Source organism: Felis catus, chromosome E2 (genome assembly GCF_018350175.1).
Source record: "Felis catus isolate Fca126 chromosome E2, F.catus_Fca126_mat1.0, whole genome shotgun sequence".
NCBI lineage: Eukaryota > Metazoa > Chordata > Mammalia > Carnivora > Felidae > Felis > Felis catus.
Window position 1 is genome coordinate 34437076 of NC_058382.1, and position 13759 is coordinate 34450834.

General features: G+C 52.8%; 1 protein-coding gene across 1 annotated transcript; it reads right to left on the reverse strand.

The window, feature by feature from the left end:
• Positions 1–5250: 5250 nt before the first annotated feature.
• Positions 5251–13664, reverse strand: LOC111556252. The gene is made up of 7 exons (XM_045047022.1): positions 13197–13664; positions 12863–12973; positions 11037–11085; positions 10542–10711; positions 9187–9305; positions 7605–7763; positions 5251–5338 (listed from the first exon to the last, which is right to left on the reverse strand). Exons 1-7 carry the CDS (start codon positions 13477–13479, stop codon positions 5306–5308), a joined length of 924 nt encoding a protein of 307 aa, XP_044902957.1. The 5' UTR covers positions 13480–13664; the 3' UTR covers positions 5251–5305.
• Positions 13665–13759: the final 95 nt, after the last annotated feature.

Genomic DNA, 13759 nt, shown 5'->3' on the forward strand with positions numbered 1-13759 from the left:
AGATTTGAGATGTTTCCAGTCATCATTTCTTCAATGACTTTTTCAGACCTGTCCTCTTTCTCCTCTCCTTCCGGGACTCTGATGAAACAAATATTAAATCTTTTGTTACAGTCCTACAAGTCCCGAGGCTCTGTTGCCTTTTTTTTTTTCCCTAGTCTATTTTCTCTCTGTTGTTCAAATTGAGCAATTTCTATTGTTCCATCTTCCAGTTCACTGGTTCTTTCCGCTGTCTCCTTTATTCTGCTGTTGAGCCCACCCACTGAGTTTTTTATTTCAGTGATTGAAATAAAAAACTTTTTCAGTTTTTTATTTCAGTGATTTTATTTCAGCTAAAATTTCCATTTAGCTTTCTTTACACCTTCTGTTTGTTTGCTGATATTTTTTTATTTTTTCATTTGTTTCAAGTGTATTTGTGATTGTTCGTTCAACCATTTTTTCTAAATTGTGGATGCTTCAAAAGCTTTGTCAGACAATTCTAACATCTCTGTCATTTCGGTGTTGAAATTCATTGGTTGTCTTTTCTTATTCATCTGTGACCTTTCTGATTCTTGGTATGAGTGACGTTTTGAAATCTGGACACATTCATAGTATGAGACTCTAGATTTTATTTCAGCTTTCTGTTTTAGCTGGCATTGTCTGATTCTGCTCCCACAGAGGGGTGGGGAGGTGGTAGGGGGCGGCCACCACCTGGTTACAGCCGGGTGAAGATAGGAGTTTAGGTTGTCTGCTCTGCTTCTGTTGGCAAGTGGGGGTGCAGGAGTCCTCATTCTTCTTGGGCAGGGCTGTCCTCTACTGACACCGCGGTTAGGAGGTGGCCTCATTGCCACTGGGTGGTGGTGAAAGTCGTGACTTTGCACTAGACTTCCTGATACCGCCCCCGAGAAAAGGGAGAGGGGTGCCTCGATATTGCCAGGTCAAGTGGAAGCCGAGGCTCCCCATGTGGTATCTACTGGCATGGCAGCCGGGGAGCCCCATTGTTGGCTGGGGGAGACTGCTGAGGGTTGAAGACTAGGCTCCCCAGTTGAGCCTTTACTGGTATGGGTGAGGGTGGGGCCACAGGATTTTTGTTTTGTTTTTTGTCTTTGGCTGGAGTAGATGGTTATTGTCTCAAAGTTTTCTGTCTTGGCAGGATGCCCCTTTCTTGGTCCTTTCGCTAGACAGAGTAGGCTTTTGTTGGAGTTTTTGGTTGGTTGTTTGTGCCCATTGGCATTTCCGGGTTGCTGACTTCTTCAGCTCCAAGTGTGCAATGTACGAGGCCAAATGAAAATCCAGGGAACTCACCACTGTGTTCTTGCTTGGATCCCACCTTCCCAAGCCTGTCTGCCTTCTTCTTGCTGCTTTTCAGAGTCTTCTTGTATTTGTTTTACATATAAGTTCCAGGGTTTTTCCTTATACTTAGTGGGAGGAATAGAGAAAAGTGGAACTACTTTATCTTTCCAGAAGCAAAAGTGCCAGCTCACTAAAGGTAAAAAACCATAAATACCATCCCTGCTTTGCCCTTGAACTAAGTAATACTGTTCATCAAATCACAGGTTGGATGAGTGCCAGTTCATATATAATACTATATATGTAGATATTGTGTGTTTTGCATACGCTAAAGCTTTATGGAAGTGTAACTGACACACAGCAAAGTGCACATATTTAAAACGCATGGTGTGATGCGTTTTGACATAGGTATACTCATCAGTACAGCCACGACAGTGAACATGTCCGTCATTCCACAGTTTCTTCCCTTCCTCTCATCCCTCCTCTGCCCCTCCTTCACCCCTGTCAGTCCCCAGTTTGCTTCCTGTCACTCTATATTAGTTTGCATTTTTTACTAACTTTATAGATATATACATAGGGTGAAATACGACAGCAATAAAAGGAACAAACTACTGATAGAGGCAATGATACAGATGAATCTCAAAATAATTATGCTAAGAGAAAATGAAAGAAGGCAGACAAAAAAAAAAAGAATATATATCGTATGATTACAAAAACACACACATACAGGGGCACCCGGGTGGCTCAGTCGGTTGAGCATGTGATTCTAAAATTTTTTTCTTAATGTTTATTTTTTGAGAGAGAGAGAGAGAGACAGAGTGTGAGTGAGGGAGGGGCAGAGAGAGAGAGGGAGACACAGAATCTGAAGCAGGCTCCAGGCTCTGAGCTGTCAGCACAGAGTCCGACATGGGGCTCAAACCCACAAGCTGGAGATCATGACCTGAGCTGAAGTCAGATGCCTAACTGACTGAGCCACTCAGGTGCCCCAAGCATCTGATTCTTGATTTCAGCTCAGGTAGGCCATGATCCCGGGGTCGTGGGATCAAGCCACACACTGGACTCCATGCTAAGCACAGAGCCTGCTTGAGATTCTTTCTTTCTTTCTTTCTTTCTTTCTTTCTTTCTTTCTTTCTTTCTTTCTTTCTTTCTTTCTCTCTCTCTCTCTCTCTCTCTCTCTCTCTCTCTCCCTCTGCCATTCTCCCCTGTTCTCTCCCTCTCCAAAATTAAAAAAAAATAAAAAATAAATTAAAAAAAACCCACACACATACCCATATCGCAATAGAACATTTCACAACAGATTGTACACACATACACATATATATATATCACATCCCAAAATATGCAACTGTTTCATCCACATGCTACCTAAAATTACATATTTGCAAAATACTACTCTGAACAATCTTTTTAAGATCAAGTTTCCAAATCTGAACTCAGACGTTGTCCGAAGGAGGTGTTCGTTCAACCCTTGGGGGTAGGTGCAGGTAGGGGAGGCTGGGCTGCTGTGAATCTTGGGGAAAAGCCTTTTTAAATATTGCCTACAGGGGTGGCTGGGTGGCTCAGTCGGTTGGGCTTCCGACGTTGGCTCAAGCTCAGGTCACGATCTCATGGTTTGTGGGTTCAAGCCCTGCATTCGGCTCTGTGCTGACAGCTCAGAGCCTAGATCCTGCTTCGGATTCTGTGTGTGTGTGTGTGTGTGTGTGTGTGTGTGTGTGTGTCTCTGCCCCTCCCCTGCTCACTGTCTCTTAAAAATGAATAAACGTTAAAAAAAGATTTTTTTTTTTTTTAAATGGAGCCTGCAGACCTCTGGCTGTGAGGCCATTGGCAAATCCTTTCCCCTCCCGGAACCTGATGGCCCTCACGCTCAAAATCAAATTTATGAGTGAATGCCCTGCTCTGTCCTCCAGTGTCGGCCAGGGGAGGTTCAGTGAGGGTGGCACACAAGTGGGCACAGCTCTCCAGCTCACGGTCAGCGGCTCCAGCCCCGTTCAGTGGGCTCCGATGTTGGGCCTGGGGCCGGGGCAGGGTTAGGCAGCATCCTGGTCTCCGGCTGTGTTGGCTTTATTAGCTCCCTTAGCCCGAAGCCTGCTGAGCTCACCAGCCACTCTGACCCCACCAGGCAGACTGATTTTGTTTTCTGACGTTTTTTATTCTGCAGCCAACACTCTTTCTAGGTTGGGAGACGAGCATTGCTTTTTGCCTGAGCATCATCAGGGTTTTCAGTTGCTCGTGGCCCAGTGTGTCTGGGAGGGAATGAACTTGAGCCGCTACAGTGGAGACTGATGGGGGGAGGGGTTGCAAACCCCACATGGCCTGCTTGAGAGACTGTTCTCTGCACAGGAGGGCCCCAGGCAGAGAAGGGCCGTGGCTTAAGCATGTAGGCTCTGGAACCGACCAACTCGTTCAAGCTTTGCTTTCACTGCTTGGGTAACTTCCCTAGCTTCTCTGTGCCTCAGTTTTGCTGTCTGTACAGTGGGGGTGATAAATTCTGAGGAAATACATACAAAGCCCTTGGAACAGGATCCTGCCCGTGGGGTGTTCCTCAAACAGGTTATAGTCCTCGTCCAGAGTATTTATTTTTGCCTGTTAGTTTTTGAAGTTTCCTACAATGGCCACATGTGAATTTTTCTTTCTTTTAAAAAAAAAATTTTTTTTTTAAGTTTATTTTGAGAGAGAGAGAGCATGACTGGGGTAGGGGCAGAGACAGAGGAAGAGAAAATTCTAAGCAGGCTCTGTGCTGACACAGAGCCCATCGTGGGGCCAGAACTCACAAAGTGTGAGATCGTGACCTGAGCCGATATCAAGAGTTGGTTGCTTAACCGACTGAGCCACTCAGGCACCCCGGTAATTTTTTAATTGAAAAATTCAGGGGCACCTGAGTGGCTCAGTCGGTTAAGCATCTGACTTTGGCTCAGGTCATGATCTCATGGTCTGTGAATTCGAGCCCCACATTGGGCTCCGTGCTGACAGCTCAGAGCCTGGAGCCTGCTTCGGATTCTGTGTCTCCTACTCTCTCCGCCTCTCCCCTGCTCGCACGCACTCTGTCTCTCAAAAGTAAATAAACATTAAAAAAATTTTTTTTTAATTATTTAAGTACAAAAGCCGTTAGTTGGAATTAAGGGATGTGATTATTCCCTCTGCCACTCCCTCCCCCCGCCCCCACTTCGAGTGGGTTGTTTGGGGGCGGGGTGTGGGCACGGTGCTCTGGGAGACTTATCCACTGGACTCTGATTACCCATCTGGGTGCTGGGGACAACCCAGGCCTCAGGGCCAGACCCAGGTGCCCGCTGGTGGGGAGCAGGCAGGAAGGAGGGAGCATTCCAAGACACTTGGAAATCCTGAGGACAGAGGCAGGGAAGCACCTGGGGGACGATCCCTGCTCTGTTGCAAGACCCTTCACCATCTGGAAACTCAATTTCCGCACTCTCCCCCCGCCCCCCCCCCGAATGGAAGGTTACATAAAATACTATCTGTGGAAGTATCTGCCCAGCACCCGGTGCCCAGAATGTTATCACGTGTTACTATTTTTAAATCATAAACAGTGCCCTGAGATTTTCTCCCAGGAACTGCAAAGCCCTTCTCCGGCATTGACCCTTCTGGGTCCCTCGCCCCTGCTCCGTGTTTGCACATCACTTGACAGCTTACAGAGTATTTCCATCCACACTACCGCAGTATTTCCCCAGCCCCAGCCACTCCAACCACGTGATTTTGGGCCCAATTCAAGCATCTCCTGTACTGTTATTTGCTCAATATTTGAAATCCACTCACATTTTTCTTTTGCTTTGAGAACAATCAGTATCGATAAAATACCTCAAAAATAAAACAAACGCATTAAATGTGCGCTGGCTCGCATTGCCTGCCTGTCAGGCTCCTGTTAAAAAGGAGCTGAGCAAGTTGGTACTGAACCCACACTACCTACCGCTTGTCTGAGACTTTCCTTGGCAAGTCGGCAAAGGATGAAAAGAAAAATGAGCAGAGGATTGCTTTCTCATTGCACGACCCATGTTGGTTCGGGCTGTTTAGCGGAGTGTGACCCACATCATACTGTTCGCTGTGGTGATGTGCGTTGACGCTGGGGAAAACACCGTACTAGTCTTTGAACCTCACAGTGGCAATCCAGAGTGTCAATCACAGTCCCCATTTCCCGGGTAGAAAAACTGAGGCCTGGTAAATAGAGGAATCAGTTCAAGATGAGGTAGCCATGTCAGAACTTGAACTAGAGACTGTGGGGTCTCTGTTTCTTGGGGCCTTGACATGACCTAGAAAGATGGGAGTCTTTGCTCCATGGTGGTCCCCCAGGGGGCCACCTGCAAGTCCCTCACCCCACCCCACCCCCATCCCCAGGTCTGCTCCCGGCGGGGGGGGGGGGGGGGTGGGGGGGGGGTGGGGGGGGAGGGTGGGCTCGGCAGAGCCAGTGTCATAAGAGATGGGATCTGGAGGCTGGAGGAGTCCCCGGAACCCCCAGGCAAACCACCACCATCATCAGATTGGTGGATTCTTTTCAAATGTTGTTGGGGGAGGATGGCATTTGTGGGAACTCCCGGCTTCTCTGCTGTAGGAGAGCACAAAGATCTGGGCCAGTCCACCAGTTAAGACGAGGCCCCAGACTGTCTCTCTCCCCCAGCTCCACAGTGACACAAACCAGCCTCCCCAGGAACCTTCACATCAAAGGGGAATGACCAGGAGGGGGGTGGAGAGGAAGGAGATGGGGCCCCCTCGCTCCCTCCGCTTCCTCCAAAGGAGGCTGGGCCAGGGGCGACTTCCGATGGATGCAGAGAGCTGCTCTCAGGAAGGAGGCAGAGTTCCAGCCCCGCCTCCCCGTGCACAGCTCTGTCTGAGGCCACTTCTCTCTGGGCCGCCTTCCTGAACACTCGTGTGATATGCTAATAGGTCTGACAAGCTGTTCCCTGGACAGGCATGCGAGCCAGCAATGGAGGGAGGCTGAGTGCTTGGGTCAGCCTTCCCTCCCTCACTGGTTCATTGGCTCATTCAACAAACATGTGAGCACCTACTCTGTGCCAAGCACTGGACACAATAAGAACAACCTGGCCCTTGAGGAGTTCATGGTCTAGTGAAAGTGATAGGCATTGATCTAAAAACTCAGTCACAGCTGCAGCTGTGGGAAGGGCAGAGAGGGTGAGGGAGGGGTTATCTGGGACCAGAAGAGATGGGGAGAGCTGACATGTCTAGGAAGGTGTACAGAGGACAGAGGAAGTGATGAAAGCAAAAGAGTGAGTTAACTAGGTGAAGAGGGGAGGGAGGGTGTTCTGGGACGGGCGGAACCGCACATGCAAAGGCCCTGTGGCACAAGAGATCCTGCTCTGTATAAGACTGTGGGAGGAGGCCAGAGTGGTTGAAACACAGAGGGAACAGGGGCAGTGTGGTGCTAGGTGCGGCTGGCCACACAGAGTCTTGAAGGCCAGTTCAAGGGTTTGGTGTCCATCTTAATAGAAATGGAGAATTTGTCAAGGGTTAAAAAAAATCTTTTTTCAATGTTTGTTTATTTTTGAGAGACAGAGAGGGGGTGAGTGTATGAGCAGGGGAGAGGCAGAGACAGACGGAGACACAGTATCCGAAGCAGGCTCCAGGCTCTGAGCTGTCAGCACAGAGCCTGCTGCGGGGCTTGAACTCATGGACCGCGAGATCATGACCCGAGCTGAAGTGGGATGCTGAAACAACTGAGCCACCCAGGCGTCCCAAGTCAAAGCTTTTCAAACAGGGAAGGAGACAGGATCCAATCTGCATGTTGAAAAAAATCCTTCTGGCTGCCCTGAGAGGATAGATGGAGGGGCCTGAATGGAATTGTGGGGAGCAAGACAGGAAGGGAAGACAAGTTTTGCAGGGGAGTGAGAGGGGTGGTGGCAGGGGACAGATCTGAGGGATCCTCAGGAAGTCAAGCGTCTCTGACTCCTTGGTGACTAGCCACTGGGAGCCAAGAGAGTCAGGGATAAGAAAGAAGAAAAACCTGGGCGTCTGGGTGGCTCAGTCGGGTAAGTGTCAGACTCTTGATCTCGGCTCAGGTCACGATCTCACAGTTTGTGGGATTGAGCTTGCATCGGGCTCTGTACTGACAGTGCAGAGCCTGCTTGGGATTCTCTCTCTACCTTTCTCTCTCTGCCCCTGCCATGCTTGCTCTCTCTCTCTCTCTCTCTCTCTCTCTTTCAAAAATACATACATACATACATACATACATACATACATAAGTAAATAAAATAAAAATAAAGAAAAGAAAAAAGAAAGACCCAGAGACTAACACCATGGTGTCGATTCTTCCACACGTGCGGAGAGAAAACCAAGCCCACGTTGTGTGCTACATTCAAATCTCATTTTTCACTCACCCTGCAGCCTTCCTTAGGATAGGGTTCTACATGTGACCGGTTTTTCTTGCATTGTGCCAGTTTGCCGTGCGGAGGATTTCTACCCCTTTGCCCCTCGGGGACATACATCGGAGAAAACTTTCCCAGTACACGTAAGGCCAACACGGTTGTGTCCACTGCCTGAAGAAAACGCATATTGACCAAAGGCTATAATGAATTCCACGAATCGTTTAAATGAACCTGTGCCTCGTCTGCTCTGAGGCATCCATGCTTCCGCTTGACAGGAGTCATACCTATCTGGGGGAAACACGTAGATTTGAGGACCCCCTTGCCTCTCTGTGAGCCCCCACCCCAAGTCGGAGACGGAGAGATGCCTGGAGAAGTCATTCCCCACGATTGTGCTCGTCCTCTGGCGGAGTGGTGAGAGCCAGGAGGGCTTCTCAGTGGGGGAGACATGGGTAAGGTCGGGGAAAAGATGTGGGGATAAGGCCGGACCTTCAGTGATGTCTAAAGCCAGGGGTGCTCTGTCCTGGGGACCCACCCCCTGGCCATTCCCTGAGGCAGATTGGTCCCTTGGCAGCGACAAGTTCCCTGCTACGACACCTAGCGCAAAATGAAAATGTGGGGCTCCCTTTAGAATTGCTCATTGCAAGCTGGCAACAACAGAGCATTAAAGCAAGCATGAGGTCCTTCCAAGGACAGGGCCCAGTGTGACTGCACAGGGCACAGGCCCATGAAGCCAGCCTTCCTTGGCGGTCTCTCCCGTCTAGAAAAGAGGTGTGTTAGGGGTATGGAGCAGCAGAAAGGAGGTGAGGGACGCCAGCTCGTGGGTGTGTCAGTTAAGAAAGAGCCAAGGGCCAGCCCAACCCAGCGCAGCCCAGCCCAGCCCTGGTTCACTGCCACTGTAGCTGGGACCCTCTGGGGCCTCTCTGAGGCTGCCTGGCAGGCTGACGGAGTGGATGGACAGGGCGGGGGGAAGAAGCAGACGTGGCCAGAGATCCGGCAGACGGGTGCGCACAGAACACCTTTGCGGCCACAAGCTTTGCAGAAGAGCACAAAGGCTGATTCAGAGCCAGAGGAAAGGGAAAGGCGGTGGCCAAGGTCACCGTGGGCTAGGGGGTGCAGATCTGAGGGCTGCCCATAGAGCCAGGAGAGGAATGCTGAGGTTAACAACAGTGTGAGCAACCGTGGCCCTTCCTGGCTCTGTGCTTGGGCCTCAAAGCCTGCCATCGAGACCGGTGCCATTGTCACCCTTTTAGGGAAGAAATGACAGACCTTAGATGTCCTGCCTCCCACCCTCCCGCTCTTCCTTGTCCACCTCTAGCCACGCCCTGCAAGGGACAGAGGGGGGACAGAGGCCTGGGGCGGTGGGGGACTGGCCACCGGTGGCAAGGGGGGAATCCCAGGGGTCCCCACTCCCAGAGCGGGCTCTGCCTCACGGTGGTTGCCCAGCGTCCTTGCGGAGCCCCTACCTGCTCCTCCTCCCTTCCCAAACCGCGGGGGGGCCAGGGGCAGTGGCAGGTGCACGTGTGTGTTCAGGACGTGCAGGGGCTTCCCCTTCTCCCAGCATCTAGAGCCAAGGCCAGCGCCATGGCCATCTCACCTGTCCTGGTCGACCCCCAGATGTTGTCCCTGGCGCCTTGGTTACTGTTTTGGGATCAGCTGTGCGGTAGCCCTTCCACTCTATCTGGGTTTGATCGTCCATAGAAAAATTAATGGTCCCTGCAAATAAAGAAGCATAACAACAGAGGAAGGCTTTTTAGACAATCAATTAAAAGCCTAGGAGCGGGATTATCTCATTGAAATATCAATTTTTAATAGCACCGCATCTTTGAGTTTCCTCTCAAAAAACTTTGCACACTCCATCTGCCTGCTCTGGTTTATAACTTCATCTCTTGCTGCCTTTGACCGACCTGAACCTCTGGGACTGGCCTTGGGCCACCCAGAGCAGGCGCCTGAGACAGAGCACGGAAGGTCATTCATTCATTCGTTCCTCCATTCACTCATTCATTCATTCGTTCGTTGAACACTCAGTGAGGTCCTGCTGTGTGGCAGGCGTAGGCACTGGGGGATACGAAGGTGACTAAAAAGGACCAAGAATTCTAGCCCTCAGAGAATTCACGGGCTGACAGGGGAGCAGGAAGTCAGCACCGGCCAGGTGAATAAATGGGCAATTACAAAAGGAGAAGTCATCCAGAAAAATCAATGTCAAGGGACTGGGATGGAGGTTAATGGGCATAGGAGAGGGAATATCTGTGTGGCTAGAGGAGCCAGGGAAGGATGTGAAGGAGGGGAAGATGTTTCAGGGCAGAAGGAACAGCGTGCCTGCAGACTGGAGGCGGGAACGGGTTTGGGGCGCTGAAGGAGTAAACAGGCGGCCAGTGGGCTGGGACACAGTGAATGAGAGGGACATGGCAAGAGAGGAAGGGGGACGCCACGCAGACCTCGGAGGGCCCGGAGGCCGGGGAGGGGCACCTGTTACTTGCAAAGTGCACCAGGAGCCGCTGGTACAGAGGTCCCAGCGTCTGTTCCGGACAGTGGTGGCCCTGGTTCAAATCCTGCCTCTTAGTTGCTGTGACACCTGGGGAAGCTGCTGAGGGCCTCAGCCTCAGTTTTCTCACCCGATGAGGTGGGAGAATAATTGTGATGCCTCACAGGGCTGCCATGAGCATCAAAAGAAACAAGAGGCCAACTGCCTGGTGTGGCCCCTTTTTTCTCTGTCCTCCTTAGCTTGGCAGCTTCCTCTGGTCAGCCCTTGGGGGGAACGGGGTGATCAGATAAACTTCATCTGGTAAGAGACGCCCACCGGCCAAATCTCCAGGGATTTTGTTACACACATCATTTCAGCCAACAGGGTGGGGTTGGTGGCGGGGAGGCTGTGGTCCAGGAACAGACAAAGCTGCCTTTGCTTTCCAGTGCGACCCCGCTGAACCCCATTCCATCCTGAAATCAAGATACCTGGGCAACTGGGTGGGTGGTCAGGTGGAACTTCCTGAGATTGGACGGAGGGCGGGGGGAGCGGAGCGTGGCTGGGTGGGTGGTACATGCAGGCAGAGGCAGATCCCCGACAAAGGTCCCCACGCCGTACGGACAAGTGCACTGGCCTTGCACACAGACGTGGTAGGGTCCTGGGACAAAAGCGAACAGTCCTGCTGGGAGCTGAACCTCATGCTGGGAGCTTGGCAAACGTGCTTTCTAATCCCTACGGCACCCCATGGTACATCTGTGGAAACTGAGGCCCAGGGAGGTAGAGCTTCCTGCCTATTAGTGGTAAAGGTGAATGCACATCTGTTTGGCTGTGCTGTCTCGAGTTATTATAATAATGGAGGAGGTCAAAGGAGTGAAGGGTCACAACCCTATTAAAAGGGCCCAGGGAGTCCCACGTCACACTTCGCTCTCTAAACCTCAGTTTACCCATCCAGGTAGTGAGATCCCCAACTCCGAGCTGCCTACCTTAGAGGATGAAGTGGGCTGCTGGATGAGAGAGGGCCTTGCAGAGTCTCTGAAGGGAAGAGGGCTTGATGTCAGAGGTTCTTTCCATCATTAGCTCCCTCCTGCCTCCCTCCTGCCTGCTCTGAACCGGCTCAGCCCTGTGCTGATGGCTGTAGCTGAGAACAACGGCCTTTAGATTTGCCTGGGTTCCAGTCCCAGCCCTGTCCTCTCCTGGCTGGTCCCTTCCCTCTCTGGGCTTCGTTTTCCCCATCATGCCCTTGTGCACCTATATAAACATGAAATGACAGCTGGCGGAGGGCGTCAGCTCTGAAGGACCCTCTCCCTCCCTCCTAGGGAGATCCAGATTCCCAGAGGCAGGACCTGGGCCCTCAGAGCTGGAGGGCCAGGTGTGAGCAGCTTGCCAGGAACTGTCACGCAGTCCCAGGCCACTGATGTAGGTGTGGAGACAGTGCTGGCAAAGCCAGTGGGGATGGGAGAGAGGCCACAGCAAGGGGCCCGTCTGGACTTTATCGTAGAGTCACAGGGACCTGAAACCAAGGCCACTTGGGGCACGTGCTTAAGGGCATGTAGAGAGCACTCCCAGGGCCAGGATGTGGAGTGAGGCTGTATTTGTCTAGCAGTGGGGAGCCACGGCTAGTTCTTGAGTGGGGGAAGGGGAGGCTAGGATGCTCCTCTCTGACTTCAGGAAGCCTGGGAAAGGGGAAAGCCACAGAGGAAGGCTACCTCCTGTGGAAGTGGGGGTGGCCCGAGCACCATGGAGACAACCCCCAATGCAGCTGGGTCTGTGGGGCTGGAGGAGAACTGGGAGGCTTTCCGGGGAGCCCCGCTCCATTGGGAGGAGCCCGCCTGGGGCCTGGGAGGCAGTTGGCGTCTTGCAACCCTGCAATTAGTAGGCGGAGGAGCTGGGTGGTGGTGGGGGGGTGCCGAGAGCTGCAGCTGGTTGATGGGTACTGCCTCTGCGTCCGAGGTCCCTCCCGCTGCCCCAGAGGGGTGCCCAGGGTGGCTGGCAGGCCCCAGGCAGACAGGACACTGGATTCTTGGGAGGGAATGCAGAGCATAGGGAAAGCCAGGAAAACAATACTAACAGTAAAGTCGTATTGTTGGACGTGGGTTTGGACAACCCAGGTGCTATTGTCCTCATTTTCAGATCGGAAAATGAAAGCCCAGAGGGATAGAAGCCAGCAGACAGCCAATTGGAAAGAGCTGGGGCCCAATACCACGTTTATCTGGAGGGCTGGGGCGCAGGGGGGAGGGTCACTCCCGGGTACGGGTACGGATCTCAATGCAGGCGACCCCGGGGGCTGCCCAGCAGAGTCGGGTTGGCAAAATGACGTCAGGAGGCCGAGCCTTCAGAGGACTGACTCCGGAGCCCCCAGCCTGTCCCTGCAGGGGGAGGAGGGGCTGGGTGGGGCAGTCTGGCCCAGCCGGTTCTCCAGCCTGTCTGGGCACCCCAGGCCTGTGAGGAGAGGCCTGGCACCACCACCCCTGGGCTGCTGCTGCTTTCCTACTCGGCCCTCTGCCCTGGGAGACTTCTTATCTGACCAGCAGAGAGTCCCATCCAGGACCAGTCCTGCAGGTACTGCAGTGGGGCTGGATTTGGGGGGTGGTTCTGGCTTCAGCCTTCTACCAAGCCATCCATCTCCCTCCCTCCCTGCCTCCCTTCCCTCCCCTTTCCTTCCTTCCTTCCTTCCTTCCTTCCTTCCTTCCTTCCTTCCTTCCTTCCTTCCTTCCTGTTCTAGCTTCAGACTTCTGTCATATCATCCAACCATCCATCCTTCTCCCTCCCTCCCTCTCCTTCCTGTTCCAGCTCCAGCCTTCTACCATACCTTCTATCCATCTGTCCTTCCTTCCTTCCTCCCTTCCCTCTTTCAAGGATGCCCACTCAGTCCGGGCTACCGTGACGGCTGCTGGCAGGATTCTCTGGCCTCCAGGAGCATCTGGTGGGGCAGGCAAGAAAAGCAGACGAGTACACAACCCCTTAAGACTCTAAGAATGAACAAAGTAGGCTGAGCTTTGAAGGACTGGCGGGGCTTTGATGGGGGAGGGGCAAGGCTGGTGGCAGTAGGGGGTGCAACTTGGCTGGAGCTGCAGGGTCTCTGGAGAAGTGGAGTGGGGTGGGGCTGCAGGGGAGGGCAGGGGCTGCACCACGTGGGGCCTTGCCTTGGACAGGCGGGGTAGGGAGCCGTCCTCGAGAGCTCGGACTCTGGCCTCGGATCCATCGGACCTGGAACAGCAACATCACCGCCAACCAGCTGTGTGGCCTTGGGATAGTTACTTGCCCCCTCTGAGGCTCTGCATCCTCGGTGAAAAGTGGGAAGACGATGGTAGCGCCTGCCTCAGCGGGTGTGGAGTGCACGGCGTGGCTCAACACGGTTACCCGTTCTCGGAAGTCACCCCTGTGTTGACGAGGAGCCGGTAAGAGTTCCGAGCTCATGGCTGACATGTGTCCCTGGACTGACTATACCTCACCCTGACCCTGGGCCAGTGTCTCCCCTTCTTGGTCAGTTCCCTCACCTGTTCAAGGAGAGACTGGACCGGACCAGAGGAAAAACCCTCAGGTACCTCCGGGGGCCGGGCAGTGATGTGAATGAGGTGCACGAAGAGTAAGGCTGCAGGGAGCGGTGGGGACTATGGCCCGCCCAGGTGCCTGTGCCAGGCAGCACCTGCCCCTCCGCCCAGCGGCTGCAGTCACGTGTGAGCGTGAACCCGACGTGGTCCAATGT